General features: G+C 53.7%; 1 protein-coding gene across 1 annotated transcript in view; it reads right to left on the bottom strand.

Annotated features, from left to right (window-relative positions):
• Positions 1–12,283, bottom strand: part of LOC106595813 (NT-3 growth factor receptor) — a 165,240-nt gene extending 152,957 nt beyond the window's left edge. The window contains exon 1 of the mRNA XM_045708728.2: positions 11,456–12,283. Within this exon, the coding sequence (XP_045564684.2) occupies positions 11,456–11,856 (401 nt within the window). The 5' untranslated portion in view covers positions 11,857–12,283. The remainder of the gene's footprint in view (positions 1–11,455) is intronic.
• Positions 12,284–14,362: the final 2,079 nt, after the last annotated feature.

The raw sequence follows: 14,362 nt of genomic DNA on the forward strand, positions 1-14,362 counted from the left end.
TTTATGTTGCTAGCGTAGCCTTCACATCCCTCTGCCTTTATGTTGCTAGCGTAGCCTTCCCATCCCTCTGCCTTTACGTTGCTAGCGTAGCCTTCAGGTCCCTCTGCCTTTATGTTGCTAGCGTAGCCTTCACATCCCTCTGGCTTTATGTTGCTAGCGTAGCCTTCCCATCTCTCTGCCTTTATGTTGCTAGCGTAGCCTTCACATCCCTCTGCCTTTATGTTGCTAGCGTAGCCTTCACATCCCTCTGCCTTTATGTTGCTAGCGTAGCCTTCAGGTCCCTCTGCCTTTACGTTGCTAGCGTAGCCTTCACATCCCTCTACCTTTATGTTGCTAGCGTAGCCTTCCCATCCCTCTGCCTTTATGTTGCTAGCGTAGCCTTCCCATCTCTCTGCCTTTATGTTGCTAGCGTAGCCTTCACATCCCTCTGCCTTTATGTTGCTAGCGTAGCCTTCCCATCCCTCTGCCTTTATGTTGCTAGCGTAGCCTTCCCATCTCTCTGCCTTTATGTTGCTAGCGTAGCCTTCCCATCTCTCTGCCTTTATGTTGCTAGCGTAGCCTTCACATCCCTCTGCCTTTATGTTGCTAGCGTAGCCTTCACATCCCTCTGCCTTTATGTTGCTAGCGTAGCCTTCACATCCCTCTGCCTTTATGTTGCTAGCGTAGCCTTCCCATCTCTCTGCCTTTATGTTGCTAGCGTAGCCTTCACATCACTCTGCCTTTATGTTGCTAGCGTAGCCTTCCCATCTCTCTGCCTTTACGTTGCTAGCGTAGCCTTCCCATCTCTCTGCCTTTATGTTGCTAGCGTAGCCTTCAGGTCCCTCTGCCTTTACGTTGCTAGCGTAGCCTTCACATCCCTCTGCCTTTATGTTGCTAGCGTAGCCTTCCCATCTCTCTGCCTTTATGTTGCTAGCGTAGCCTTCCCATCTCTCTGCCTTTATGTTGCTAGCGTAGCCTTCACATCCCTCTGCCTTTATGTTGCTAGCGTAGCCTTCCCATCTCTCTGCCTTTATGTTGCTAGCGTAGCCTTCACATCTCTCTACCTTTATGTTGCTAGCGTAGCCTTCACATCTCTCTACCTTTATGTTGCTAGCGTAGCCTTCACATCCCTCTGCCTTTATGTTGCTAGCGTAGCCTTCCCATCCCTCTGCCTTTATGTTGCTAGCGTAGCCTTCAGGTCCCTCTGCCTTTATGTTGCTAGCGTAGCCTTCCTGTTCCAGGTTCTAGTTCTCAAAGCATCTTCTGATTATTAAGATACAGATGCTTCATTAGTATGCGTGTTCCCGCTCCTCCCTCCCTCCTCCTCCCTCCTCGCTCCTCCCATCCTCCCTCCTCCCTCCTCGCTCCCCGCTCCCTCCTCCCATCCTCCCTCCTCCCTCCTCCCCTCCTCGCTCCCCCCTCCTCCCTCCCTTCTCCCATCCTCCCTCCTCCCATCCTCCCTCCTCCCATCCTCCCTCCTCGCTCCCCCCTCCTCCCTCCCTCCTCCCTCCTCCCATCCTCCCTCCTCCCATCCTCCCTCCTCGCTCCCCCCTCCTCCCTCCCTCCTCCCTCCTCCCATCCTCCCTCCTCCCATCCTCCCTCCTCCCTCCTCCCATCCTCCATCCTCCCATCCTCCCTCCTCTCATCCTCCCTCCTCCCTAGCTGCAGATGTGTGACTGCGTGGGAGAAGACTGGTCTTTTCATTACAGCTCTGTATGCAGGGGATCCAAACGCAGCACTTTCTCCTCCCCCCTCGCCCCACCCCTCCCCCCCTCCCCCCTCCTCCCCTCTCCTCCCCTCCCCCCTCCTCGCCTCCCCCCTCTCCCCTCCACCCTGCTCCCCCTCCCCTCCTCTCCTTTCCTCCCCCCTCCACCCCACCCCCCTCCTCCCCTCCTCTCCTCTCCTCTCCTCCCCCCTCCACCCCACCCCCCTCCTCCCCTCCTCTCCTCTCCTCCCCCCTCCACCCCACCTCTTCCTCTCCTCTCCTCTCCTCTCCTTTCCTCCCCCTCCACCCACCCCCCTCCTCCTCTCCTCTCCTCTCCCCTTTTGTCCTTTGGCTATTCTATCTTCTCCTCCCTTCTCTCCTCTCCTCTCCTCCCCCCTCTCCCCTCCCCCCTACTCCCCCTCCCCTCCTCTCCTCTCCTCTCCTCCCCCCTCCACCCCACCCCCCTCCTCCCCTCCTCTCCTCTCCTCTCCTCCCCCCTCCACCCCACCCCACCCCCCTCCTCCTCTCCTCTCCTCCCCTCTCCCCTTTTGTCCTTTGGCTATTCTATCTTCTCCTCCCTTCTCTCCTCTCCTCTCCTCCCCCCTCTCCCCTCCCCCCTACTCCCCCTCCCCTCCTCTCCTCTCCTCTCCTCCCCCCTTCACCCCACCCTCCTCCTGCTCTCCTCTCCTCCCCTCCCCTCCTCTCCTCTCCTCCCCTCTCCCCTTTGGCTATTCTATCTTCTCCTCCCTTCTCTCCTCCTCTCCTAATTCTCACATGTTGAAGCTGACCTAGTTAACACAAAGACAGGCTCATGCAAACATGATGATATGAATAAAACACAGATTTTACAGAGTAACTACCGAGCAGACGAGGTCTCCTCCACTACAGGCCTTAAGGATGGCTGATGAGCAGGAGAGGTCTCCTCCACTACAGGCCTTAGGGATGGCTGATGAGCAGGAGAGGTCTCTCCACTCCACTACAGGCCTTAGGGATGGCTGAGGAGCAGGAGCCTTAGGGCTCGCTCCACTGAGCAGGGCCTTAGGGATGGCTGATGAGCAGGAGAGGTCTCTCCACTCCACTACAGGCCTTAGGGATGGCTGATGAGCCAGGAGAGGTCTCTCCACTCCACTACAGGCCTTAGGGATGGCTGAGGAGCAGGAGAGGTCTCCTCCACTACAGGCCTTAGGGATGGCTGATGAACAGGGCCTTAGGGATGGCTGATGAGCAGGGCCTTAGGGATGGCTGATGAACAGGGCCTTAGGGATGGCTGATGAACAGGGCCTTAGGGATGGCTGATGAACAGGGCCTTAGGGATGGCTGATGAGCAGGAGAGGTCTCCTCCACGTCCACCAACTGATCCAGACAAATTAAAACAAACAATTTGCTCTGAAAGAAGAAAACTTCTTCTTGACCTGCATCATGGCCCTACCCAGATCACCTCCCTCCCTCCCTCCCTCTCCTCCACTCCCTCCCTCCTCCCTCCCTCCTCCTCCCTCCCTCTCCTCCACTCCTCCCTCCCTCTCCTCCCTCCCTCCCTCCTCCCTCCCTCTCCTCCACTCCCTCCCTCCCTCCCTCCCTCCCTCTCCTCCACTCCCTCCCTCCACTCCCTCCCTCCCTCCCTCTCCTCCACTCCCTCCCTCCCTCCCTCCCTCTCCTCCACTCCCTCCCTCCCTCCCTCCCTCCCTTCTACTCCCCCCCTCCCCTCTACTCCCTCTAAAAGGGTTCCACATGGAACTAACAGGGTTCTACCTGGGTTCTCCAATGGGTTCTCCTACAGCCGAAGAACCGTCTTTAGTTCTAGATAGTCCCTTTCTTTCTAAGGGTGTACCAGGAGGAGATGTAAGAGAGACTACCCTGCAGCCCAAATGACACCCTATTCCCTATATAGCGCACTACTTTTGAACCAGAGCCAAATGGAACTTATGGAGGAATAGGGTGGCGTTTAGGACACGGCTATGCTTTTCTCAGCTCTGGTTCAAAAGTAGTGCACTATAAAAGGGAATAGGGTCCCATTTGGGACGCAGACAGGGACTCTAAACGCCACCCTATTCCTCCATAAGTTCCATTTGGCTCTGGTTTAAAAGTAGTGCACTATAAAAGGGAATAGGGTGGTGTTTGGGACGCGGACAGGGACTCTTAATGGTCTTCATCAAGCAGCCACAGCTGCAGCCTCTCAGTCTCTCCAACACTTCAACAGAGCAGAGCTGCGTGTACAAGAATTCATCTGCCTGCTGTCTAGAAACACAGAGCTCTGCTTTCTACATGAAGCCTTATCTTCTTCTTACCTCACTGAACAGAGATTATTCTGTGAAAATCTATCCCTGGGTCCCAAATACACTGTAGCCCTGGGTCCCAAATACACTGTAGCCCTGGGTCCCAAATACACTGTAGCCCTGGGTCCCAAATACACTGTAGCCCTGGGTCCCAAATACACTGTAGCCCTGGGTCCCAAATACACTGTAGCCCTGGGTCCCAAATACACTGTATCCCTGGGTCCCAAATACACTGTAGCCCTGGGTCCCAAATACACTGTATCCCTGGGTCCCAAATACACTGTATCCCTGGGTCCCAAATACACTGTATCCCTGGGTCCCAAATACACTGTAGCCCTGGGTCCCAAATACACTGTATCCCTGGGTCCCAAATACACTGTATCCCTGGGTCCCAAATACACTGTAGCCCTGGGTCCCAAATACACTGTAGCCCTGGGTCCCAAATACACTGTATCCCTGGGTCCCAAATACACTGTATCCCTGGGTCCCAAATACACTGTAGCCCTGGGTCCCAAATACACTGTAGCCCTGGGTCCCAAATACACTGTAGCCCTGGGTCCAAAATACTCTGTAGCCCTGGGTCCCAAATACACTGTATCCCTGGGTCCCAAATACTCTGTAGCCCTGGGTCCCAAATACACTGTAGCCCTGGGTCCCAAATACACTGTAGCCCTGGGTCCCAAATACACTGTAGCCCTGGGTCCCAAATACACTGTATCCCTGGGTCCCAAATACACTGTAGCCCTGGGTCCCAAATACACTGTAGCCCTGGGTCCCAAATACACTGTAGCCCTGGGTCCCAAATACACTGTAGCCCTGGGTCCCAAATACTCTGTATCCCTGGGTCCCAAATACTCTGTAGCCCTGGGTCCCAAATACTCTGTATCCCTGGGTCCCAAATACACTGTATCCCTGGGTCCCAAATACACTGTATCCCTGGGTCCCAAATACACTGTAGCCCTGGGTCCCAAATACTCTGTAGCCCTGGGTCCCAAATACTCTGTAGCCCTGGGTCCCAAATACTCTGTATCCCTGGGTCCCAAATACACTGTATCCCTGGGTCCCAAATACACTGTAGCCCTGGGTCCCAAATACACTGTAGCCCTGGGTCCCAAATACACTGTAGCCCTGGGTCCCAAATACACTGTAGCCCTGGGTCCCAAATACACTGTAGCCCTGGGTCCCAAATACACTGTAGCCCTGGGTCCCAAATACACTGTAGCCCTGGGTCCCAAATACTCTGTATCCCTGGGTCCCAAATACTCTGTAGCCCTGGGTCCCAAATACTCTGTATCCCTGGGTCCCAAATACACTGTATCCCTGGGTCCCAAATACACTGTATCCCTGGGTCCCAAATACACTGTAGCCCTGGGTCCCAAATACTCTGTAGCCCTGGGTCCCAAATACTCTGTAGCCCTGGGTCCCAAATACTCTGTATCCCTGGGTCCCAAATACACTGTATCCCTGGGTCCCAAATACACTGTAGCCCTGGGTCCCAAATACACTGTAGCCCTGGGTCCCAAATACACTGTATCCCTGGGTCCCAAATACACTGTATCCCTGGGTCCCAAATACTCTGTAGCCCTGGGTCCCAAATACACTGTAGCCCTGGGTCCCAAATACACTGTAGCCCTGGGTCCCAAATACACTGTAGCCCTGGGTCCCAAATACACTGTAGCCCTGGGTCCCAAATACACTGTAGCCCTGGGTCCCAAATACTCTGTAGCCCTGGGTCCCAAATACACTGTAGCCCTGGGTCCCAAATACACTGTAGCCCTGGGTCCCAAATACACTGTAGCCCTGGGTCCCAAATACTCTGTAGCCCTGGGTCCCAAATACACTGTAGCCCTGGGTCCCAAATACACTGTAGCCCTGGGTCCCAAATACTCTGTAGCCCTGGGTCCCAAATACACTGTAGCCCTGGGTCCCAAATACACTGTAGCCCTGGGTCCCAAATACACTGTAGCCCTGGGTCCCAAATACACTGTAGCCCTGGGTCCCAAATACACTGTAGCCCTGGGTCCCAAATACACTGTAGCCCTGGGTCCCAAATACACTGTAGCCCTGGGTCCCAAATACACTGTAGCCCTGGGTCCCAAATACACTGTAGCCCTGGGTCCCAAATACACTGTAGCCCTGGGTCCCAAATACACTGTAGCCCTGGGTCCCAAATACACTGTATCCCTGGGTCCCAAATACTCTGTAGCCCTGGGTCCCAAATACACTGTAGCCCTGGGTCCCAAATACTCTGTAGCCCTGGGTCCCAAATACACTGTATCCCTGGGTCCCAAATACACTGTAGCCCTGGGTCCCAAATACACTGTAGCCCTGGGTCCCAAATACACTGTATCCCTGGGTCCCAAATACACTGTAGCCCTGGGTCCCAAATACACTGTAGCCCTGGGTCCCAAATACACTGTAGCCCTGGGTCCCAAATACACTGTATCCCTGGGTCCCAAATACACTGTATCCCTGGGTCCCAAATACACTGTAGCCCTGGGTCCCAAATACACTGTAGCCCTGGGTCCCAAATACACTGTAGCCCTGGGTCCCAAATACACTGTAGCCCTGGGTCCCAAATACACTGTAGCCCTGGGTCCCAAATACACTGTAGCCCTGGGTCCCAAATACACTGTAGCCCTGGGTCCCAAATACACTGTAGCCCTGGGTCCCAAATACACTGTAGCCCTGGGTCCCAAATAACGACCTGTAGCCCTGGGTCCCAAATACACTGTAGCCCTGGGTCCCAAATACACTGTAGCCCTGGGTCCCAAATACTCTGTAGCCCTGGGTCCCAAAGACACTGTAGCCCCAGGGACTGAGCAGCGAGGGACTGAGCAGCGAGGCGAGGGACTGAGCAGCGAGGGACTGAGCAGCGAGGCGAGGGACTGAGCAGCGAGGCGAGGGACTGAGCAGCGAGGCGAGGGACTGAGCAGCGAGGCGAGGGACTGAGCAGCGAGGGGAGGGACTGAGCAGCGAGGGGAGGGACTGAGCAGCGAGGGACTGAGCAGCGAGGGACTGAGCAGCGAGGTACTGAGCAGCGAGGTACTGAGCAGCGAGGGACTGAGCAGCGAGGCGAGGGGACTGAGCAGCGAGGCGAGGGACTGAGCAGCGAGGCGAGGGACTGAGCAGCGAGGCGAGGGACTGAGCAGCGAGGCGAGGGACTGAGCAGCGAGGGACTGAGCAGCGAGGCGAGGGACTGAGCAGCGAGGGACTGAGCAGCGAGGGACTGAGCAGCGAGGGACTGAGCAGCGAGGCGAGGGACTGAGCAGCGAGGGACTGAGCAGCGAGGCGAGGGACTGAGCAGCGAGGGACTGAGCAGCGAGGGACTGAGCAGCGAGGGACTGAGCAGCGAGGCGAGGGACTGAGCAGCGAGGGACTGAGCAGCGAGGGACTGAGCAGCGAGGGGACTGAGCTGCGAGGGACTGAGCAGCGAGGGACTGAGCTGCGAGGGACTGAGCAGCGAGGTACTGAGCAGCGAGGGACTGAGCAGCGAGGGACTGAGCAGCGAGGCGAGGGACTGAGCAGCGAGGTACTGAGCAGCGAGGACTGAGCAGCGAGGGACTGAGCAGCAGCGAGGGACTGAGCAGCAGCGAGGGACTGAGCAGCGAGGGACTGAGCAGCGAGGCGAGGGACTGAGCAGCGAGGGGACTGAGCAGCGAGGGACTGAGCAGCGAGGCGAGGGACTGAGCAGCGAGGGACTGAGCAGCGAGGGACTGAGCAGCGAGGGACTGAGCAGCGAGGGACTGAGCTGCGAGGTACTGAGCAACGAGGGACTGAGCAGCGAGGGACTGAGCAGCGAGGGACTGAGCAGCGAGGGACTGAGCAGCGAGGGACTGAGCAGCGAGGCGAGGGACTGAGCAGCGAGGGACTGAGCAGCGAGGCGAGGGACTGAGCAGCGAGGCGAGGGACTGAGCAGCGAGGGACTGAGCAGCGAGGTACTGAGCAGCAGCGAGGGACTGAGCAGCAGCGAGGGACTGAGCAGCAGCGAGGGACTGAGCAGCGAGGGACTGAGCAGCGAGGCGAGGGACTGAGCAGCAAGGGACTGAGCAGCGAGAGACTGAGCAGCGAGGCGAGGGACTGAGCAGCGAGGGACTGAGCAGCGAGGCGAGGGACTGAGCAGCGAGGGACTGAGCAGCGAGGGACTGAGCAGCGAGGGACTGAGCAGCGAGGCGAGGGACTGAGCAGCGAGGCGAGGGACTGAGCAGCGAGGGACTGAGCAGCGAGGGACTGAGCAGCGAGGGACTGAGCAGCGAGGGACTGAGCAGCGAGGGACTGGCAGCGAGGCGAGGGACTGAGCAGCGAGGGACTGAGCAGCGAGGGACTGAGCAGCGAGGGACTGAGCAGCGAGGGACTGAGCAGCGAGGCGAGGGACTGAGCAGCGAGGCGAGGGACTGAGCAGCGAGGGACTGAGCAGCGAGGGACTGAGCAGCGAGGCGAGTGCAGGAAGACAACTAAAACTGAGCAGCGAGGGACTGAGCAGCGAGGCGAGGGACTGAGCAGCGAGGGACTGAGCAGCGAGGGACTGAGCAGCGAGGGACGGGCAGCGAGGCGAGGGACTGATTAGCGAGGGACTGAGCAGCGAGGGACTGAGCAGCGAGGGACTGAGCAGCGAGGCGAGGGACTGAGCAGCGAGGGACTGAGCAGCGAGGCGAGGGACTGAGCAGCGAGGGACTGAGCAGCGAGGCGAGGGACTGAGCAGCGAGGGACTGAGCAGCGAGGGACTGAGCAGCGAGGGACTGAGCAGCGAGGGACTGAGCAGCGAGGCGAGGGACTGAGCAGCGAGGCGAGGGACTGAGCAGCGAGGGACTGAGCAGCGAGGGACTGAGCAGCGAGGGACTGAGCAGCGAGGGACTGAGCAGCGAGGGACTGGCAGCGAGGCGAGGGACTGAGCAGCAGCGAGGGACTGAGCAGCGAGGGACTGAGCAGCGAGGGACTGAGCAGCGAGGCGAGGGACTGAGCAGCGAGGCGAGGGACTGAGCAGCGAGGGACTGAGCAGCGAGGGGACTGAGCAGCGAGGCGAGGGACTGAGCAGCGAGGGACTGAGCAGCGAGGCGAGGGACTGAGCAGCGAGGGACTGAGCAGCGAGGGACTGGCAGCGAGGCGAGGGACTGAGCAGCGAGGGACTGAGCAGCGAGGGACTGAGCAGCTCAATCACGTGTTTAGCTATTGCGTTGCCAAATCCATTAGAAACACCTCCGGATTTCTTAAAAGGCAGAACCCCAAACCGTTACATGATGTTAAACATTATAACGCGTTTTCCTCCAGTCGCTACAAGGCTCCAGAGTAGTTAGCGGTCTGGGCAGGTGGCGAGCAAAACGAGAGATGGGGTGAGAGAGTAGCTTAGTTCCTCAGATGTCATTCACACGATAAACAAAACGAATCACATCACATTAATGGCCTTCGTGCGTCTGCCGGTCATAATATAGCCTCCCTTCTTCTAAAACATTACAGCCTTGACTTGACTTATCACTGCAACAACGACAACAACAACAGCTATGTGACGTCTGCTCTGCTGTGGAATCTACGCCAGTATAGGATCACTGGTCCAACACATCAGAGAGAGAGGATAGAGAGAGGGAGGGGGGGGAGAGGGGGAGAGAGAGGTATAGGATCACTGGTCCAACACATCAGAGAGAGAGGAGAGAGAGGGAGGGGAGAGGGGGAGAGAGAGGTATAGGATCACTGGTCCAACACATCAGAGAGAGAGGATAGAGAGGGAGGGGGGAGAGGGGGAGAGAGAGAGAGAGGTATAGGATCACTGGTCCAACACATCAGAGAGAGAGGAGAGAGAGGGAGGGGAGAGGGGGAGAGAGAGAGAGAGGTATAGGATCACTGGTCCAACACATCAGAGAGAGAGGAGAGAGAGGGAGGGGAGAGGGGGAGAGAGAGAGAGAGGTATAGGATCACTGGTCCAACACATCAGAGAGAGAGGAGAGAGAGGGAGGGGAGAGGGGGAGAGAGAGGTATAGGATCACTGGTCCAACACATCAGAGAGAGAGGAGAGAGAGGGAGGGGAGAGGGGGAGAGAGAGAGAGAGGTATAGGATCACTGGTCCAACACATCAGAGAGAGAGGAGAGAGAGGGAGGGGAGAGGGGGAGAGAGAGAGAGAGGTATAGGATCACTGGTCCAACACATCAGAGAGAGAGGAGAGAGAGGGAGGGGGAGGGGAGAGGGGGAGAGAGAGAGAGAGGTATAGGATCACTGGTCCAACACATCAGAGAGAGAGGAGAGAGAGAGGGAGGAGAGAGAGAGGTATAGGATCACTGGTCCAACACATCAGAGAGAGAGGATAGAGAGGGAGGGGAGAGGGGGAGAGAGAGAGAGAGGTATAGGATCACTGGTCCAACACATCAGAGAGAGAGGAGAGAGAGGGAGGAGAGAGAGAGGTATAGGATCACTGGTCCAACACATCAGAGAGAGAGGAGAGAGAGGGAGGGGAGAGGGGGAGAGAGGTATAGGATCACTGGTCCAACACATCAGAGAGAGAGGAGAGAGAGAGGGAGGAGAGAGAGAGGTATAGGATCACTGGTCCAACACATCAGAGAGAGAGGAGAGAGAGAGGGAGGAGAGAGAGAGGTATAGGATCACTGGTCCAACACATCAGAGAGAGAGGAGAGAGAGGGAGGGGGGAGGGAGGGAGAGAGGGAGGGAGAGAGGAGAGAGAGAGAGAGGAGAGAGAGGGAGAGAGAGGGAGAAGAGAGGGAGAGGGAGAGAGAGAGAGAGGAGAGAGAGGGAGAAGAGAGGGAGAAGAGAGGGAGAGGGAGAGAGAAGAGAGGGAGGGGGATCACTGTGGGGATGGTGATGACGTGTGAAGTGAGAGAAACACTGACTTTGGCTGGAAAGGAAAGGAAAGCCTCCGAGAGACGTGCCCTGTCTGTTCTATTTAAAACAAGACGGATATTTTCTAAGACGTATATAGTCAGTCAGTCAGTCCGTCGGTAAATGGCTGAAAGATCAACATTTAACCAACACCGTCTCTTTCACGGAGGCTCCCTCTTCATCATCGTATATCACAGCATTTATCCACACAGATAATGTGACAATAATTCTCATTTTAACTGGGTCTTTTACCGTGTTACGATAAGACTACTGTCATGTTACAAAGAAAGATTTTCCTTTTGGTCACGTTGCACCTCTTCCGCTTTGAGGATGGACGCATCGGCTATTTATAGGTTAATGATCTGGTATACAACGAATACAACTCCAACCATTATTTAATTAAATACAACAATACCTTTGTATCAGTCTTGGGACCAATACAATCTGACATATTGCTGTGAAGAAGATGAACATTACGGATTTATTAAATCAACGTCTTATAGTCGAATAGCCTTCGATTACAGGAGTGTGAACTCAATCATTACGACTGAATGATACTGCGGGTATGAAGGAAACTCATACGGCATTTATAATCAATAAGGGCATAACTATCTACACAATGGATAGTTAAAACACTTCAAACATTTCCATTTTACTGCAGGGCAGGCTACTTACATGGAAGAGATATTCTTGAAAAGCTCAGTTATATCGACACTGCTATTGCCCGATCTCCCGGTGTCTTGGAGAGCCAGTAAAGGGAAGAATTTCCCGTTGTCGGTTTTATTACAATATATCTCGGTGAGAGAGCAGCTGCAGGTTGGCGGACAGTCTAACATCGAGGTGAGATAATCCTGGAAAACACAGAACAGGAACAATACCATCCGACAGTACATCTTACTCCAGTACGACCACAGATCCATGACTCGGTTGAGAAACGGGTCTTTATCCCCCCCCCCCCCCCACAAAAAAATAAGTCTCCGTTTTTGTGGGCTAGAGTAGAATTGTAGATATGATTGTTTTGGTCCTGGTTGTGTTTCAGTGACCGTGCGAGGACGACGCGCGGAGTGCCTGACCATGCGTGTTGAAGGAGAGTATGCCTGTTATAGGCTCGCTTCTGTAGTGTCCTTATGGTCTCCCGTTTTCCAAGACCCCGATGAGGAAAATACAAAAAACGGTAAAGATATGAAAGCGTAAAATGCACAGCCTTCGTTCTCTTTTCATCGTTTAACTACCGGTGTAGTTTATTCTAGGTTTCACGGTCGTGTCTGTACGCTTGTAACGTTACCGGGGCTACAAGTTCTCCACGGTCGGACTCGTCGTAGCAAAGAGGACTTGAAGGGAAAATGAACAGAGCAGAAGTTGGTACCAAGCATCATGTCCCTCCTGCTGGTAAAGCAGAGCAGGGTCACCTGGGAATACCGGAGGTTAATCAGTTGGTAGAGCATGGTGTTTGCAATGCCAGGGTTGTGGGTTCGATTCCCACGGGGGACCAGTACGGAGATTTTTTTTTTTTTTTAAGGAATGTACGCATTCACTACTGTAAGTCACTCTGGATAAGAGCGTCTACTAAATGACTAAAATGTAAATGTAAACCGGAAAGTATTCAAACCCCTTCCACATTTTGTTACATTACAGCCTTATTCTAAAATGGATTAAATGAAAGGTTTTCCTCATCAATCTACTCACAATACACCATAATAATAAAGCAAAAACAGTTTTTTAGATTTATTTGCAAATGTACAAAAAATTTAAAAACAGAAATACCTTATTTACATAAGTATTCAGACCCTTTGCTATGAGACTAAAAACTGAGCTCAGGTGCATCCTGTTTCCATTGATCATCCTTGAGATGTTTCTACATTTTGATTGGAGTCCACCTGTGGTCAATTCAATTGATTGGACATGATTTGGAAAGGCACAAACCTATTTATATAAGGTGCATGTAAGAACAAAAATCAAGCCATGAGGTCGAAGGAATTGTCCGTAGAGTTGAAAACCTGCTCCAGAGCGCTCAGGACCTCAGACTAGGACGAAGGTTCACCTTCCAACAGGACAACGACCCTCAGCACACAGCCAAGACAACGCAGGAGTGGCTTCAGGACAAGTCTCTAAATGTCCTTGAGTGGCCCAGCCAGAGCCCGGACTTGAACCTGATCTAACATCTCTGAAGAAACCTGAAAATAGCTGTGCAGCAACGCTCCCCATCCAACCTGACAGAGCTTGAGAGGATCTGCAGAGAAGAATGGGAGAAAATCCCCAAATACAGGTGTGCCAAGCTTGTAGCATCATACCCAAGAAGACTCAAGGCTGTAATCGCTGCTAAAGGTGCTTCAGCAGAGTACTGAGGAAAGGGGCTTCAGCAGAGTACTGAGGAAAGGGGCTTCAGCAGAGTACTGAGGAAAGGGGCTTCAGCAGAGTACTGAGGAAAGGGTCTGAATACCTTTTTGTAAATGTCATTTTTCAGTTTTTTATGTTATACATTTTTAACATTTTCTAAAAAACTGTTTTTGCTTTGTTAATTTGAGCTATTGTGTGTAGATTGATGAGGGCGATACGTTATTTAATACATTTTATAATAAGGCTGTAACCTAACAACATTTTAAAGTCAAGTTTATTTTTTATATGCCACAGGAATTGCTTTTTAAAAACGTAAAAACTACATCACATCTCTGAGTTCTATTCAAGATGGAGCGGAGAGGAGTCATGGAGGACTCTCTCTGATAAAACACCTGTCCTGGAGGACTCTCTCTCTGATAAAACACCTGTCCTGGAGGACTCTCTCTCTGATAAAACACCTGTCCTGGAGGACTCTCTCTCTGATAAAACACCTGTCCTGGAGGACTCTCTCTCTGATAAAACACCTGTCATGGAGGAATCTCTCTCTGATAAAACACCTGTCATGTTGGAATCTCTCTCTGATAAAACCCCCACCTGTCATGGAGGACTCTCTCTCTGATAAAACACCTGTCCTGGAGGACTCTCTCTGATAAAACACCTGTCCTGGAGGACTCTCTCTCTGATAAAACACCTGTCCTGGAGGACTCTCTCTCTGATAAAACACCTGTCATGGAGGAATCTCTCTCTGATAAAACACCTGTCCTGGAGGACTCTCTCTCTGATAAAACACCTGTCATGGAGGACTCTCTCTCTGATAAAACACCTGTCATGGAGGACTCTCTCTCTGATAAAACACCTGTCATGGAGGACTCTCTCTCTGATAAAACACCTGTCCTGGAGGAATCTCTCTCTGATAAAACACCTGTCATGGAGGAATCTCTCTCTGATAAAACACCCACCTGTCATGGAGGACTCTCTCTCTGATAAAACACCTGTCCTGGAGGACTCTCTCTCTGATAAAACACCTGTCCTGGAGGACTCTCTCTCTGATAAAACACCTGTCCTGGAGGACTCTCTGATAAAACACCTGTCATGGAGGACTCTCTCTGATAAAACACCAGTCCTGGAGGACTCTCTCTCTGATAAAACACCTGTCCTGGAGGAATCTCTCTCTGATAAAACACCTGTCATGGAGGACTCTCTCTCTGATAAAACACCTGTCCTGGAGGACTCTCTCTCTGATAA

Source organism: Salmo salar, chromosome 26 (assembly GCF_965601325.2).
Source record: "Salmo salar chromosome 26, fSalSal1, whole genome shotgun sequence".
In the NCBI taxonomy this organism is placed as follows: Eukaryota; Metazoa; Chordata; class Actinopteri; order Salmoniformes; family Salmonidae; genus Salmo; species Salmo salar.